The sequence below is a fragment of the Dromaius novaehollandiae genome, chromosome 1 (assembly GCF_036370855.1).
Source record: "Dromaius novaehollandiae isolate bDroNov1 chromosome 1, bDroNov1.hap1, whole genome shotgun sequence".
NCBI classification, from domain to species: domain Eukaryota; kingdom Metazoa; phylum Chordata; class Aves; order Casuariiformes; family Dromaiidae; genus Dromaius; species Dromaius novaehollandiae.
Genome location: NC_088098.1, coordinates 114493745 through 114511056, shown reverse-complemented (window position 1 = coordinate 114511056; position 17312 = coordinate 114493745). Strand labels below are relative to the sequence as shown.

General features: G+C 43.1%; 1 protein-coding gene across 4 annotated transcripts in view; it reads left to right on the top strand.

Moving 5' to 3' along the window:
- The first annotated feature begins 1270 nt into the window (after positions 1-1270).
- The window catches only part of APP (amyloid beta precursor protein), a 232963-nt gene continuing 216921 nt past the window's right edge, over positions 1271-17312 (top strand). For all 4 annotated transcript variants that reach the window (XM_064523722.1, XM_064523718.1, XM_064523713.1 and 1 more), the window contains exon 1: positions 1271-1377. In XM_064523722.1, coding sequence (XP_064379792.1) covers positions 1321-1377 — 57 coding nt within the window. In that variant the 5' untranslated portion in view covers positions 1271-1320. The remainder of the gene's footprint in view (positions 1378-17312) is intronic.

Here is a 17312-nt window from a genome sequence, read left to right as displayed (position 1 = left end):
GCGCAGCCCAGGCTTCTGTTACCACACTGCTTACTGGGGGGACTTTCATCATCTGTCCCTTAGTTGACCTGGCTGTAGCTCCCCTTTCTGCGGTGGGTCTGTTCATTGCACTCTTTGGAGCCTTGATGAGAGCAGAGATGCGGCTATGGAGTCAGCAGATCAGAGATGAACATGTCAGGTTGCATCAAACTGATTTTAGATTAAGATAGCAGCTATTTCAACTTTGACGAGTTTCAATATGAAACTCTGCTAATAGTCACCCATTCTTAGCTTTCCTTACAGGTTCATTTTACAAAGTATTATAATGCTATTGAGAAGGCCAGAAAGTAGGTCTGCTTTGGGCTCCTGGCTACAAGATATTTGAAAAAGTCTTAATTTTTCATTTGAGTTCTTCTTGATTCAAGGGTCATAAGCCTCAGATTTGTCAGTGCTCCTGCATACCTTCTTTATTGACAGCACTTCCACGGATTTTGTATCAGATCTTGCAACTAACAGCAAACAAAGGAATACCACAGGGATCACAGCTATCTCTCCAGGTAAATCAATAGAAGATTAGGACTCAGGTGTGCACACAGGTGTTTCCAGTTGTGGATCCTGGGTACATAGGCTATGCCTATTTATTGTAACTATATGTATAATAACTGAAGAGCCCAGTTTGGTACACAACCTCAGTAGAGAAACAGCTGGAAAAGCCAGCATTTGCCAGCTGTAAAGTAGCCTGTATACTGCAAATACGTTTTTTGGCAAACGCTCTGCCAAGAGCCGAAGGGCAACAGTTTGTCCCGGAAGCCCCAAGGCACCTGTGCGCGTAGGGGCCTCCTGCAGCAGCGTGGCACGCCGCAGGCAGAGCAAATTCATCGGTGATGCCAGAGGCCGAAAAGGCGTTGTACCGACAGCACACGCACGCAGGGAGGGGTAACTAAAATTAAAAAAAGCTGCGTTTATCCGGTCAGCGCCGGCACCCTGCTGCGGGGCGCCGGGCCCGAGGCCTGCGAGCAGCCGCCGCCTCCCCGCGGGCCGAGCCTCGCTGCGGCCGCCGGCGCGGTCCGGGGCGGCTGCGAGGCTGCGAGGCCGCGGGGGCGCCGCAGCGCCACGCCGCCGCCGCCAGGGGCCGCCGCTGTGCTCGCCGCACCGCCCGCTCGGGGGCGGGCCGGGCCATCAGCTGACCGGCCTCGCCGCGGCGCTCGGCTGGTGCCGCCGCAGCTCAGTCACTCTCCCCGGCATCGGCGGCGCGGATTTACAGCGGACCCCCCCCCCCCCACCGCAGCTCGCCGGCCGGCTTCCCCCCCCCCCCCCCCCCCCCCCGCCGCCGCCGCCGCGATGCTGCCCCATTTAGCCCTCCTGCTGCTGGCCTCCGGCGCCGCCCAGGCCCTAGAGGTAAGCGGGGCAGGGGGGCAGCCGGGCGGGGGCTTCCCCGCCGTCCTCCCTCTGCTTCCCCGAGGCTTTGTCTGCCTGGAGCCGCTCCTGCGGCTTGCGCTGGGCCGCGGCGGGGCGGCCCGGGGTCTCCAGCGCCCGTGGCGGCGCGGGGCGGGGGGCTCTGGCCCCGGCCCCCTTCTGCCCCCGCCGCGGAACAATAAGGCCGCTCCCGCCGAGCGGCGCCGCCGCCGGCGGGCGGGCGCAGGAGGAAGCGCGCTGGCCGGCGCCGTGCCCGCCCCGGCCGGCTCCCCCTCCCCCCCTCCCCGGTCCCTTGCCGCCGGGGCCGGCGCGCATCCCGCGGCGCCCGGCTCCCTGCGTTGGGTCCCGGCGGTAGCGGCCGCCCGCGCTACCTGTAGGCGTTTCAGCGGCTGTTTGCCGCTGCCCCTTCGCTTCCCCCTTAACTTTGGCCACCGCCCGCCGTGCCGTCGGGCGCGGGGGGCGCCGGCTCCGCCGGGGGGGTTTCCCTGCCGCGAGCAGCCGCGCGCTGGCGGCGACGGGGGGGAACTTCGTGGGCGTGGGGGAGCGCTGTGCGCGGCGTCTCCCCGCGGTGGGGGGCGCGGAGCCTCGGCGCCCCCGTGGGGCCGGCGGCGGGGGCGCGGAGCCGGCTGCGGGCGCCGTGGCGGTGGAGGGTGATGGCGCTGCCCCGGCGGGGCCCTGCGGGGAGGGAGGAACGGAGAGAGGCCGGGCCGCGCCCGGCAGGGCAGGGCGCCTCCCCCGCGCACAGGTGTGGCGGGCGGTGGGGGCTGCCCCGCGGGGTGATGCAGCCGCGCTGCAGACGGAAAGGCGGTGCCCGCCGCCCGGGTGTGCGTGGTGTGTGTCGGTGTGTGTGTGCGCCGCTGCGGCCGGGCTCCCCCGCGGCGGGGTGCCGCGGGCGCGGAGGGGAGGGCTGGGGTCGGGCGGCGCGGAGGCGTGAGAAGATGGCGCCTCTGCAGTGCAGCAGAGAGGCGCCGTAGTGCGAGCTGCGGCCGGGGGAGCCGCGCCGCGCCGCTAGGTGTGCGGCCGCCCCCGCCCGTGGCACTGCCCCCCGCGCCCGGCCGTTAACGGGCGTCCCCCGGCGGGCGCGGGGTGGGCCGGGGCCTGCGTCGGGTGGGGGGGGGGGGTTGGGGCAGGGGCAGGGGCAGGGGCAGGGGCTCGCCGCCCTCCGGGGCTGCACCCGGCCGGGTGGGGAGGACTGCGGCGGGATTTATTTCTCCCTCCCGCGGTGACTGAGAAGCCGCGCTGCGGGAGCCGGGCGAGGCGGGGTGCCTGCGTTGCCTGAGACATGGGGCGGGGAGGGGGGAGTTGCCCCCCGCGTCTCCTCCTCCTGTGCCCGGGCACCGCAGCTCGGCCTGGAGAGCTCTGCTGCTCCCCTCAGTGATAGCAGCATCCTCCTAGTAGCAGGGAGGTTGCGGAGTGGGGATGGGTGAAGTGCCAGCGTTCATCCGAAAAGCCCCCGGCCTGCCCGTCCCCCGCTTCCCTGGGGGGACCCCTGTGGACAGCGGGGACCTGCGCGCTTTCCTCCCCTTCGCAGCGCAAAAATTTCCTCTTTCAAGGCATGATCTTGGAAATATGGAGTTTAGCGCATAAAACAGAGCAGATGTAAAGGTGCCCGGAGGTTTCAGGCTTCCTGCTACAGGACTCGTTTGGGTTTTATCAGCTTGCTGCAACTGTTTGTTGCTTAAGTGTAATAGGATGAAATCTCTGCCTGGGGTGTTTACCTGGAGTGAAAAAATAAGGTTTTACAAAAGAGAGAGTGTTTAATGTAGACCACAGAGGGACTGGCATTTCCATCAGATCGCTGTAGGCTGATTTTACAAATACGTACATAGATATGTCCACGATGAAGCCACTTCCATGCGTACTTGAGGGAAAGGGCTCTCGGATTTTCCATCAAAATCATTCTGGGGAGACGCCTGTACTTAGAGATGTCTGCAACCCCATCCTTTCGGCAGCGTTTGCCGTAGTGATATCCAGAATTTTCAGTGAGGCACCGTTTGCCTTGAAACAGTTGTTTAAATGAGTGCTGATGTTTGCGCAGAAGCTTTTGATCTTGTTCTGGCATTCCATGTGAATGTCTGAGGTTTTGTGTGTGCGGTTTTTGCTTTTTTCTGTTCCCTTTCTTTCTAATGTTTGGTAATGGGGTATAATCTTATGATCAGGTGTATGTCACTCTTGATGCTCTTACAGTTAATGTTTTGAACAAGTTACTGCTTATGTAATGCTAAAATATTTGCTAATAGGGATGGCATTTGTGCATTAACTGCATTTGAAGTGTCTCTGTGTGCTCATGCATGAAATCTTGATGTTTGTATTAGATTCTCTTTAGATCTCATTTCTGAAAATGAACATTTCTCCTGCCATTTTAACAAATGCTTTCTGGAAAGCACCAGAGAGCCTATACTTTGTTTGCAGATGGAGCCCTATAAGGAAGAGGGAAAGTTTGAACAAAACAAAAATTCTTTTGAAGTTGCACATGAAGCATACCTTTCTAAAATTCCAAATAGATTAAAATTTATGCGACCTTAAGGGAGATTTTCCTTAGTGGTGTTACACTGATGTCATAGTTGCTTCATATGTTGCTTCTTCCACCCATGTGAATCATAGTTCTAGGGGATTGGAAGTCCATTGGACAAGAATCCTCAGAATTTGGGAAGTTTATCATTGAATACCTATTTTTCCATTTAATCTCTTCTCAGCAATTGTCTGAATTTTGGTAGATAACTGAAACGGAGATTACATGTCTTTATGAATTTGAGTGAATAATCCCAGTTCATAAATATTTCTTTCAATTAACGCATGGGGGTAAGATTTCTGCAGTGCCTCTTTGGCTAACTGCTGCTATTCCATGTTTATAAGCAAGACTGTAACAGTAGCTGACGGAAATCAAGTTAAGAGGTTCAGTTCATATCGTACAAGCTGGCCTTCAGAAAGTTAGTTGACAAAAAGTTTATTGCCTAACATTTTTTTTTCCAACTGGGTAATGTAGTGGTTTTTAGGTTCTTTTTTTTTTTTCTGATGCTTTTTTTTTTTTTTTTTTTTTTTTTTAAGACCCACAACACTTCCTTCATGTTGTTTTTGAGCAGATTTTAAAAAATTACTTTGCAGTGTGGAAAGTTTTTAAAAAAGCTTTTTCTTTCAGTTCTATTAGGGTGTCTGATCTTGAATTACTTTGGCCAAGATTTTTGTTTGTTTGTTAAAGGATCCCTTTTGAACTTCCTATTTAAAATTCTGTCATGTTGTGATAGGAAACTGTGTGAATGAGAGAGGCAGGGCAGGCATTATGGATTCTGGTGCACAGTCATTCTCTAATACTGGGCAGTCAAGTGGACAAATTAGAGTAGTATAAAAGGAGATTTTGCTCCGCTCCCCCATTTGTCTTTTGTTTATGATTAATGGGAAACAGACAATTTTGAGGCTCCCATTCTTTTAAATGCATTTTCTGAGCAAAAGGGATCAGTTACTTCTTCATAGAACACAATTAAAAATATGAGGGAAGCGACAAGATTTTGAGATAATTTTTTTCATGAGGTGTTTGTGTGATGGACACGGGTGATCTTTCTTAATCTCTTAACTGAACAGTATTCTGAATTGTATGGCAAACCTATGAGAAATATAATTGTCTTTATGATGGCTTATAATGAATTTTTCTTTGCATGTGTTTAATCAACTGTAAGAGATAAACAGAGGCATATATTTAGTCTGTAAGTTGTGTGAAGAAAAGATAGGATGTTTTCTTTTAATTGACAGCCTTTGTAGAATCCCAAAATTTAGGAAAATAGCTTCAGAACATAGTAATTACATGCAACTGCTTGATGAATTGGCAGCTCTGCTTTTCTGGAGAGAACAATTTCTTGTAACGCAGCAAAATAGTTAACACAAGTTGTTGGGTGTGGAAAATTGGTCAAGAGATGAGTTCATGGGATCATAGAATAATTCAGATTTGAACGGCCCTCAGGATGTCTCCAGTCTAGCCTGCTGCACAACATCTCAGCAACCTGCTCCACTGCTTGGTTTGTTCATCGCTGGGTTGAAATATGCCTTCAAGCTCTGTCTTGTTTATTTTTAAGGCGCTATCTCTAGGCTGAATTTACATATGTGATCCTTAGTGCTCTGAATGACTGTCTTTTTGACATCTGTCATGTCTTCCAAAAACTTGTATAATAACTAGAAATTGAAAAATTGTACTTGGGTTTAATGAAAAATAATTTTAATCTGTCATATATATACATGTATACATATATGCATTAATATATATTAAAATCATCTAATCTGTATATGCGTGTATATACATATATTTATATGCAGAATGTATTAAACCAATAGTTGCTTACATACCCAGACGATGAAGAGACAAAATTCTGGCCCTGCACTGACAAAAAATATAATTGGGTTTATATATGGTAATATGTTCATTGAAGTTAGGTGAGCTAGTATGGTTTTAACACTTAAGTCTAGAGCTCTGTGTTATTGGACTTAAATTCGGGGGATTTTGAAAAAATCCTGTGATGTAAGACGATTAAAAGTGAAGCAAATTGGAAAAAAAAATACTTGGTTATCTGTTAGAATGTGTGATTGAGAGAGTTTGCAACAGTTGCTGCTAGTCTGAGGGCTGCCAAGATCTGAAAAGAAATGTAGATTACAAGCTTGAGACTAGAATCCTTCTGAGACAAAGGACTTTTAAGGGAAATCGGATATTCTTTCTGGATCTCTCTTTTTTTATTTAAAACAGAACACAGTCAGTCTTACGAGTCCTTGTTCTTAAGACTTGATCTGGAAACTGCCCTTCTTCTTTGACTTTACTCCAGAGATACCTACAACTTGGGGTTTTGATAATGTGTGTGGTGTGCTGATTGATGAATCAACAATGATTCATAATAGGAGTTTTCATCCCTGAATCAGTCAGGTATCTGCCTTCTTGATTGTAGTGTGACACTGATTCTGAAATTTAGGTATAGGACTTACTTTTTACTCATTTTGATGTTAAAAAAAAAAAAACTTTAGAAAACTACTCAATTCTGTAATTCTGAATTTCTCTGCGCTGCTATAGATTCCAAAAGCCCTGGAGTTGCATCTAGTTTTGAAAAGTCTTTACCTTTTCCTCTGCGAATTCAGTCATAAAACAAAAGAGAAACAAAATATATGGATGTAAGCATCTTTGTCCAAGGGGATCAAATTGATAACAGGCAATTAGTATTTTTGTATATGAGTGTTTAAAAGAAGAAAAAACCTCAAACCTCCCCCTTTATGGAGGTTATATGATTGTTTTGGTGTTATGCTTTGTGATAGAACAAATATTTGACAGTGAGTCAAGTAATTGCGAAACAAATTGTTGCCACTTATATATATTTCCATCACGTGAAAGAAACTCCAGTGTGTATAATTAATGCCAGTATCTTTCAGTGATTCACAAAACGTGCTTTCTTAGATAACATGCATGTCTTGTTGTTTGAATGTAAAGATAAGTGACACTTTTTTAGAAGGGGTGAGAGCCTTAAACCCAGCTACTGACTGTATGGACACTTTCATAATTGTGTTGCAGGTTTCCTTCCCTGAATCCATATCCATTGATAGACATAGGAGAGTACAGTACGTGGGTATTGCAGATTTATTTAATTTAACTTCAAATGTAACAACTTTATAAGCACTGTGGCTTCTTCAGCAAAGAAGTAGGACTTTAGCATTACTGCATTTTCTTGATGGTCCTTCCAGCAAGTTCAGGAGAACTTGATCTGCTTTTGAAGACTTAATGTTAATGGGTAAATATGGGTTGTACTGATTTAACAGGCTTTCCGAAAGAAACAAAAGTAGTCAACTGATGATGTTTCATCTACTGCTGGACAGCCAAGCTTTAAGCAGCACGCAAGCCCCAGTGTGCTTTCTGGTTTTGTCATCTATCTGATCTTTTCAGACTGTAGTTAAATGTTGGCTGGCAGCACACCTACTTCAGGAGCTGGCTCTTAAAGCTGCTCTTGCTGCTTCCATCAGTAGTTAGACCATCCTATGCTGAGCTTTTTCAGCTTTCTTTGACTGCTCTTTGGGCTGGTTTTATGACACTATGCAATAATAAAACAAGCTACACTTTTTTCAGTAGGTCTCTATTCTTCAGTCAGATGCTGTAGAGACCTGCTTCACAAAGTGACCGTAACAGTTGAACTGGCCCAACTAAAAGAGCAGGCAGCTTCTTTGGGGTAAGAGTGCTAACCTCTTAAATCACCCTCGCCAGAGTTAACTTAGTAGCATTTAATTGAGGTTCTGGTCCCTTTGCCTTTCTCTGGTGACCTGCAGCAGTGGATGAAGGATCTTTTCACACCTGACCCCTCTTTGGTTCCTGATTGTTAAAAGTTAATGTCAAGTCAACGTGAAAGACAAAAAGCCCCAAGGAGCTACATTCAGGGATGGATAACTCCATTCAGTTCCTACTGACCTATTTTAGGTTATTCCAGATAGGAATTCCCTGTTCACCCTTCTATGGTTTCTCCCTCCCTAGAGTAGAGCTGATCTATTCAACCACAGTAGATAACATATGACAGGAATGGGGTGAAACTGGTTGTACCTGTTAGTAAAAGCATTTTAAAATTGCTCCTTTTCAGAGCAGGCTACCAGTGTGGTCCAGTGTGGCACTTTGCATCTTTTACATAGTTCTAGTTGGAATTGCAATTAGTGAAGCATAGCACAAGTCTGATAGAAATTCAAGATGTGTGTGTGTGGGGGGAGGGGAGCGGAGCAAGACCCCGTGTTATGTTTTGGAGAACTGTATTAATTGTGGATTTTGCTTCCAATTTGAAAAGAATGAAATGATTTTATATATAAACAACTCAGATTTAGGTAAAAGTTTGCATGTATTTGCAAGAAATAATGTGATTAGTTTTTTTTCTTATGGTGAAGGTGAGAAACACCTCCTCATCCATCTTCAAAAATTAGAAATAGGAATGGCCATTGGACAAAGATGAAAAAATAGTGATAGGACAGTATTCTGGAATTATTTCCAATCTCCTTGTTGTGTCGTTATCATGTCATCTTTGTGCTTACAGCAAACATGCTCTTACCTTGTCAGCACATTGTTAGAGATTGCTCATTCTGAAGCTGTGACCCTGTAAAATCAAATTTTTTGTGTATTATGGGCCAATAAAAGGATGCATTTTTCATTTCCATGCTCTTTCTCACATGAGATCATACAGGTTTGAGACAGAAACAGCCAACCTGAGTTCCTGTTTTCATACTTAGTTATGCAAATGTATCCATAACTGGAGTTTTGAACTGAATCTGAAATGTGGAATAGTGAGGTAATAAAATAGTTTTATACACTTTGCTTTCTCATTTTTTTCAAGGGATTTTTCAAACACATTTCCTCCCTATATCATGTCTTAACACATGGGCAGATAGTTTTCTGATGTGCTTTCTGTTAAACCTTTGTTTTTTAGTTTTCTAAGTTCCTTGAACTCTGACTCGTGGCTTCTAGGTTTTGGTCCTGCCCCCCGCCCCCCCCCGCCCCCCCGGCGGAAAAACTTACTTATATACACATCCCATATAATGCCTTAATGCCTGTGTGTTTGTTTACATATACTGTGAAAGAAAATACAGTATTACTTAGGGGAAAGTAAATTGAGGAAGGAAAAAACCCTCTGTTATATACAACAAAATGGCAATGGCTTTAAAATGACATTCATTATTTTTGGTTATTTTATTTCTTTATAAGCATTTCACATTTATATGTACTATTTTAACTTATTGGTTGAATACAGTTTAATGGTTTAGTAGTTGCAGTATAGGAATTGTTTTTTTGCATTCATAGCATTAGTGAGAATCTAGATTTGTAGAATGAGGTAAGATCTAGCTACTGGGTTGTTTCGGAGCTTGTTAGATACTCTTTTGCAGCTGTTACATGCACTTTTCTGTTCTCTGTGCACCTCTCAACTATGAAGTAGAGTAAAATTGCTTTTAATGATGCATCTTTCAGCATCCTGATTTCATCAGTGAGTCCTTCCCCCAGTCTGTCTTCAGTCCAGTTAAGTTCTGGAAGGATAATATTGACCTGAAGTTGCATAAAAACAAACTTTTAAAACTGAGAATTTTGGGACTCCAAATTGTCATTCTTTCAGTGTCTTTAACTCCTAGAACTTAATTGCAAGCAACTTGTTAATTAGAACTTCTCTATAATCCCAGCTTCCAGCAGTATGTGGCTAATCATGTCAGCTTTAGTTTAAATTTAGATGTTATTATTTATTGCAAGATTTTATTATTATTATTTATTGCATTTTATTTTATGTATTTATTTTATGCAAGAGCTTAAGAACAAGAGCTGGAAATACTAAAAAAAGTCAAGGATCAAATAAGTGACCCAGAGTACATGTATGTATGAGAGAACTCTTGGGACCTCTAAAGTAAACTCTGTCTGGACAATTGAAGTCCTGTTTCACTTCTGTTTGGATTCATTTCTGCTATTCCCTTCTCCTTTTCATTTCTCATAGTAGAATAATAAGCTTTAGGAATTTTTTGTTTTCTGCTTTCTGCTAGCCCTCAGGCCCGAAAAGCTGTTTTCCCTTTTTAATGTGTATTCTTAATAATCTTGTCAAAAAAGAGATCACATTACTGAGCTGTTGAGGTGGAATATTTCATCTTTCACTGCTAGGCTCTCTTGTTTGTTTGCATCCGTGCCAGGGTGACATCTTTTATAAAACTCAACACTTGTTTGATTAGACCAGGAGCTGTTTTCTTGAAGTCAGTGGCCAGAACTAGATGAGTCGTTGGGAGAGGCATAGATGTCTGCAGTGGGCAGTCCCTGCTGTGAAGTTGGAGAGGGAGGCATTTTTGTGTTCACCTATTTTTACCGAATATTTGCACTGTGCAAAAAGCTGCTGACTTGCCATAGCCAACAGGGTTCGTTAAATCTGATTATGGGGGAGGGCTTTCCTTTGGACAGAGAATCTAAAGCCTTTCCAAAGGTGTTTGCAAGAAGCTCATGGGAACCACTGAGCTCTTAGAGAAAATGAAACCTCTGATAAACATCAGCGTAAAACTAAATCAAAGCATTTTACTCTGAAATGACAGTCTAAACTATTTCTAGAAAGAGACTTAAATGAGACTTAGGCTTTGTCAAACAACTTTTGATTAAAATTTAGTTGTAGTTATAAATGAAACTACTAAGATTTTTCTAGTCAAATTTAATAAAATTCTTGTGGGGAATGGACAAAAATAATGGAGATCAAGACCGAGACACTGAAAATTCGGACTTGCCTGTGTTACTTAGCTCATCTGAACTCTCGCTTGAGTGAGGTTGTGGATGCTTAAATATAAATATGTGCATAAGTGTTTGTAATGTTGTGGATTAAGAAAACTGATTTCTTAACTGATAAGAGGAAAAAGCTTCAATTAATCTGTCGCTTAAAAGGAAAACTTCTGAGTAACAAGAGGCTGTTCTGTACCTCTTTTAAGCATAGAGACAGAATGTGTTTTGTACAATGCTATTGACTTACGAGTGTTATGAAGTAAGTAGTGGGTAGGAGGCTGACTATTTCATGTTTGTTTTAATACCTGTGTTTGGTGAGGCTCATAATTGAGTGGTCTCCTCAGTGCACAAAGGGTTTCTGAGATCTGTAGCTGCCAGCAGGGTTTGCGACAGGGCAGCGTGTTCCCATTGCATGCTCGGCACAGCTTCTCCCAGAGGCCTCCCAGCCTTGTGCGAGGCCACTGAGCCCTCTCAGCACGCCACTACTGAGCGCTGGGGGATTTACTGCACGGAGTATGTAGGTAAATTTAATGAGGGTTTGGGGTTACCTTGGTAGGGTTGTTCAGCAGCTGAGCCCATCCCCAAAGAGAGCCTGTTGGTGTTTGAGAGGAACAGGAAGGAGGGCCTGGGACAGGAATTGGTACCTCTGAGGTACAGAGGTAATTTTATTTTTTCTTTTTTAAATTATTCCAGCTCCGGAGGTAAAGCCAGATAAGAAAGACAATTTGGGTAATTTATCAAAAGGAAGATTGAACAGTGCCTTAATTGTCTCCACAAAGAGCAAATACTGGTCAGGAAAGGCACAAGTACCACCACTGGCTGGAAGGCATTCAAATAGGAAACCACGGACATATTTTTAACAGTACTGGCTCATGGCAGTCTGAAAAGGGAAATACATTTTCTGCCTCCAAACATCAAGACGACATGATTAATTTTCCAAAAAGGTGAATACAAGATGTTGGGCTCCATCACGATGAAGAGGAGAATTGCGATGGCCTGTGATCTGCCAGGAGATCAACTACAAATGTTCTCCGTGTCTTTGGGTTTAAATTCTGTATCCATGTGGAATTCCCACTGACTTCAAATACACACCCCAAGGGAAATACAGTATGGGCTGGTTGTAAGAGCTTTTTTTGGCTGGTAGACAATAACCTCTGCTATATTCGTAAACCATGTTATTTGCCTGTTGATCTCAGGATATGATTTCTTGTGTTATTAACATAAAGATTCCAATTAGGCTTAGAACTTTTTTTCTTTTCTATTGTGAATTGGCATTTTCTTTGAGAAATTGCTTAGTGTGTTTTTGCATTTCTCAAGAGATTTTTGTGCTAAAACTTCCAGAACTATCTGAGGAAACAATTAGAAAATGTCCAGTCTTATTTTAAGTTACTATAAAGAATAAGCAATATGTTAAATTATCTCAGTTCTTTAAAAGGGGTTTGTTTGATTTGGGTTTTCCGTTACCCATCCTGCTGAAGCAAAAGACAGTGTTTGGAGTTGGGGGTGGAACTAGACACTAGGAAGCAGGGTTGATTTGACATGTTTCCTGTGCTTGTGGATACCATGCAGAGCAAGTTTGGAATTGTATCTGGTTACAGTTGTCTTTGGTCCATGCATGCAGTGGACAGCTCAGCTCCCTGATTCTCCTAAACAGGAATTTTAAAGAAAGAAAAATAATTTTTAAGTAGTTTCCTTGAGTTTGTTTAGATGGCTTTCCTGGATAAGGAATACTTTTGCATTTTTGCGTGTTCTGTGTTTTTTTTTTTTTTTTTTTTTTTTTTTTTTTAAATGACTGAGCCTGCAAAAGAAGAACACCTTGGAATGCTGATCACGAAATAATGTATCTTATGGGCAATAGTTCATGGGTGTTTCCTAACAACTGAGGCCAATTTAAATGGCTAGCAGAGCTTTTGGGGAAGGCTGTGTTTAAGCCAGAGTGCAGACTTTGTATATGTCCACTGATTATTACTTTTTTCTAAGTATAGAGAGTAATTCTGTTAGGGGAAGATACTTAGAATTTGTGGAATGTGGGACATCAGAAATGTGAAAGGAGTTAAATTTAAGTGTTCTACCCTTGTCTTAGTTGCCAGTAGCTGTCATGGGAACTAAGTTTTTGGCAAGAGCTGAATTTGTCCAGTGAGATGAAAGAAAATTGAAGTAATTGTCAGTCTCTTTGTTTAGCTCATCTCACCATCAGAGTATCATTTGTTTGGTTCATAATGTTTGCCTGAAGTCTAAGGTTTTCTTTGAATTCTTGTTTTAGTATGCCCCATAAGAATATTGAAGGAGATGTCTGTTTTTCCCTCTCCTTGCAGATTATTGCAGTTCTAGTTCTTTTCTCCTTGCCGTTCTGTTGCTTGCTTTGGCCAGTTGCTCATGTCAGGACTGATCCCTCTAGGGTCAGAGGGTTTTTTGGGAATCTTCCATACAAATGAAAATTCTTGTTCTTATTTACTATGTAGTCAATAAACTATCTTATAAGCACATTAGCTTTGTCCTCAGGTCAGTGCTGTCTCTGTCAGGTCTTTTTTGGTATTCGGATGCTTTTGTCTTGCTCCAGCAGTTTGAATTCTTGTTTCAGTGGAAACTCTGCAGTGTAAGATTCACCTCAAAAAAAAAAAACCAAACAAAAACAAAAACTTGCACTAGCTATCTTGGTTTGAGAAGCAAATGATGCCACTGACTGCCTAATTGAAAGACTGTTTTTAATCATGCTAGCAGCTGGATTACTAGTTTGCTTAAAGAAGACCTTTTTATGCTGCTTTGTGATGTATGGCACAAAAGCCAGATTGAATGGTTTGCCCAAGTCAATAGAGAGGAGCAATAAACAGCTTCCTGGATGTTTTTGGTAAACTAGGGAATCTCTCACAAGAATCAAGAGGAAAAGGTGGGAGGAAGCCATACAATTACTACTTAATCCTTGGGTGTTTTAACACTTCCAAATTGAAATGCCTGTGGACTTTTGGTAAAGCCTACTTTAAAGATTCAGCCTTCTTCCACTTCATTTGAATTCACAGTACAGTATGCTGTGGGTTACAAAGTCTTCTTGCTAGCTTGGTGGTACAGAACTCCAGAACTGATATGTTTTGGAGGAAAAATGAATAGAAAAGAAAGGGGAAATATTTTTAGTCAGCTGTTCCCATGACTTCAATTACATGTCAAAAAAACACGTAAAAATTCCTTTGAGAAGTATCTTTGCATTTTCAGTCCTGTGTACTCAAATCAGTTATGGCATCTAAATTGGTATGATGTCAAGAACATGCAAGGTTTTGAATTTTGTGTGCCACATTCCCTCTGTCATTCTATCTGTGCTTTGAAAGAGGAAAATGTATCTGGGGCAAGGATGACTTGCTGACTGGAGGCAACCCACCTGCCCAGCTGGGTTTTAGCTCTTCAAGCCTGTAAGAGATGCTTTGCTTTGAATGATTTTTGCCTCTTCTTTTTGGAAATCGAGAAGGGCATATATACATAAAACAGCTTTAGGAAGAACTTCTTTTAAAAGAATATTTATTGTTTCTCCAAAGGTTACCTAAGTTGAAGGTGGGAAGGGGGTGGGTGTAGGTAATTGCAAGTGTGGAATTCTGGCAGCACTCTTCTTTCAGGGGCTATTTAGCTCTGTAATCCCTGGAGCTGCATGTCAAAAACCAAGAAAGAATGCAGAAGTGAAAGAGAAGCTGAGCACTTAAAATTAAAGTGAAATTTCATATGTCTTTATCAACCTAGTTGTATTTATCTGTCCTAGTGGTCTATTTTAGTTTGCTTAAAAAGTTTTTCCTGCCTCAACCTCATCCCCTTGGATCTGACCTTAAATGTTTCTTAATAATAATAAAAAAAAAAAAAAAAAAAAAAAAAAAAACTTCTGTTCTTTCTACCTAACTCCCACTAGCTCTGTATTTGGCTTATTTTAAAAATATTCTTGAAACTGCCCAGATTATTTCGCTCATTTTTGTTGGATGATGTGTATTGTTTTAAAGTGTTTCCAGTGCCCTGATTAGCAAATGCGGTGCTTCCCCCCACCCCGCTCCCTTCTTCTCTCAGGCAGGCTTATGTACAGTAGTACATGGTGTTAATTGTGTGCAATGCCTAGAGTTGGTGCAAGCATGGAAGGTAAATTTCCCCAGAAGTAGTAGTAGTGGGTTAGTGGTTTATAAACAGACAGCCCAGAAATGAATTGCATCAGTTTCAATATACTTTAAAAAGGGGGAGGACAAGAAATGAAAGGTTACAATGGCTTTGTTTTCAAAAGCAACATTCCAGATATGAATATCTGTTTGCAGAACAGTATAAATAATGCAGCTTGTATTGTTTTGATTAGCTGTTCAAAAGAGCTTATGATAATTGCTGGATTGCCAGCACTTACTACAGGCAGCTGGGATTTTTTTTAGAAATTGTTCACTTAGAGCAGACAGCTAGCTTTTGAGAAGTGCTGGAAAGATGAAATTTTGCTTGGACATAGCTAAAAATGAAATATTAATGAAGGAGAGTTTGTCATTTGAAAAAAGAAGTGCTTCGTCTCACTGAGGTTCTAATGTCCCCTCAGTCTTCAGTGAATTTATAATGTTGCAGTAGGTTTCCATGTTAATGCAAGAAGTACTGTAACTTTCATAAGGAAATGAAGAAGCTAGAGGTTAGCTTAATTTTATAAACATGGATATAGATATTGCATTTGATGTGATGCACACAGAAATCATAAGGACTCTTTTGTTTTTTATTTTAATATAAATGTATACTTTTACTTTTTTCTTTTTTTCTTTGGATCCAGGTGGGTTGTTAGATATATGTGCATAAATCTTTAACACCTTCCTCCCACTGATGTGTTTGGTAGCTGAAATCATCTGCAGAACCAGTTCCAGATTTGAGAATGGGTTTGGTCTCCTGAAGGTGTTCAAAATATGTAGCCTAGTTGTATTTGAATGTGTACAAAAATATTTTGTAATGCTGGGTTAGCTTCAAAAACACACCCAGAGTGGTTTTCCTTCTCTTTCCCACCTCCTCCTATCATGAAGAAGAAGGAAGACGCACATAATTATATTAAAATTAAAATTATATGCTTTACTTGCAATAATTATCACTAGGAAAAATGATGTTTAGAATGTGCTTGTATTTGCTTTGATGCTGGAAAGTATTACTTGCTTAGGTTCAAACTGCTGTGCTTCCTGGTGTGCCCTAGTGTGTCCTCCACATGGTCGCTGTGGCATCTGCCCCACCTGCTTCTTGGTCTCTGACACCCTTTTTTGCTCCTGCAGTATGAGCCAGGGGTTTCTGCTTTTCTGCCACAATGTTGAAGAAGTGCCTCTCTTGACCCCTCTGCACAGAAGATGCTTCTGCCATCTTGGTTTAATTTTTGGTTTGCCATGGCATGTGGGTGTACATGACTTGGATTACTGTTTTCCCTTCTCCACATGCGTATGCATACATTTCCCACGCAAATAAATCTCCCGAGGTGTCAGAAGGAAATAATGTTGTTTGAAGTCAGGGTAAACTAGTACCTGCTGATTTCCTTCTCTTAAGGAGATGATCCAAGACCAAAGAACCAGCTCTGCAGAGCACTACAGCTTTCCTATTAGCTACAACTTTTTATCAGCATTGCTTATATCCTCAGGAGCTGGGCACTCCTGATAGTTTTGAACAGTTGTTTTGGCTTTGAGGGAGACTTTTTACAGATTTGAGTTCTGAATCTGCTTATACTGAAAGGCGACGGTTATGAGTTTGTCGGCAGGTCTGTGGACTATTCCTAATAACTTTGCAAAAGTAAACTGAGAAACCATACCAGCTTCAATAAGCTTAAATTGTTTAGAATAGAAATCTGTATTTCCCTGTATTTATTTTTAGAGTCTCTGGAAGTTGAAAGCGATTATGCTGAGCATTGTGTGGTTATGTGAGAAATATTACCGTCGGTTGATAAATCTCATTGCAAAGGTATGTTAAGTCTTCAAGAGGAAAATGTTACCACAACGAACGTGGAGGATGACATAGATTCATATTCTGGTTCAGAGCGGGTTGGCATCATGCCTTGGTTTTGATAAATTCAGTGGGGCTGCGAGGTTCGTGTTGCTTTTGGTTCAAGTAGGCTCTTTTGTCATGTCTGTATTAGTGTTTAAGCTCGGAGGAGGAGGAATTCCTAACTGACCTGCTTACTGCACTTGCTTTGTACTCTGGAGCAGTGTTGGAGCACACGGAGTGCGCTCTTCCGGGGCGGAAGCCAACTATAAACTAGATTTCTTTGGCAAAATGCCAAAAATATGCTAGCTGCTCAGGGTTGTTCACTCCAAATAATTGGCCTAAACCTGATCTGAAGTAAACCCACCTAAAGTCAGTATAACATGGCTGTCAGAATCTGGGCATCAGTTGTTTTGCTCAACGGGTTCTCTCGTTTTCCAGACTACTTGCTAATGTAGACACAGCCATCGAGGCTCGCGGAGGCAGGAGGAACTGTCTTCCGGCTGTGAAGATGCTCAGTTTGTTTAAAGGCAGCATAGTTGGTGAAATACGGTCATAAATGGTACAGACACTGCATGCTAACAAGCACATTGGGAGTATCGGCCTACTTTGAAAATGACTTTTAAAGTGAGGGGTTACTATAACGTGAGGAATTTCTGCCTCTTCTGTTCTCCACTGAATCTCAGTGTTGCCTGTCTAATGAAGGTAATGTGGCTTCTGTGTGAAAGGTGAAAGGATCAGATTGCACCCC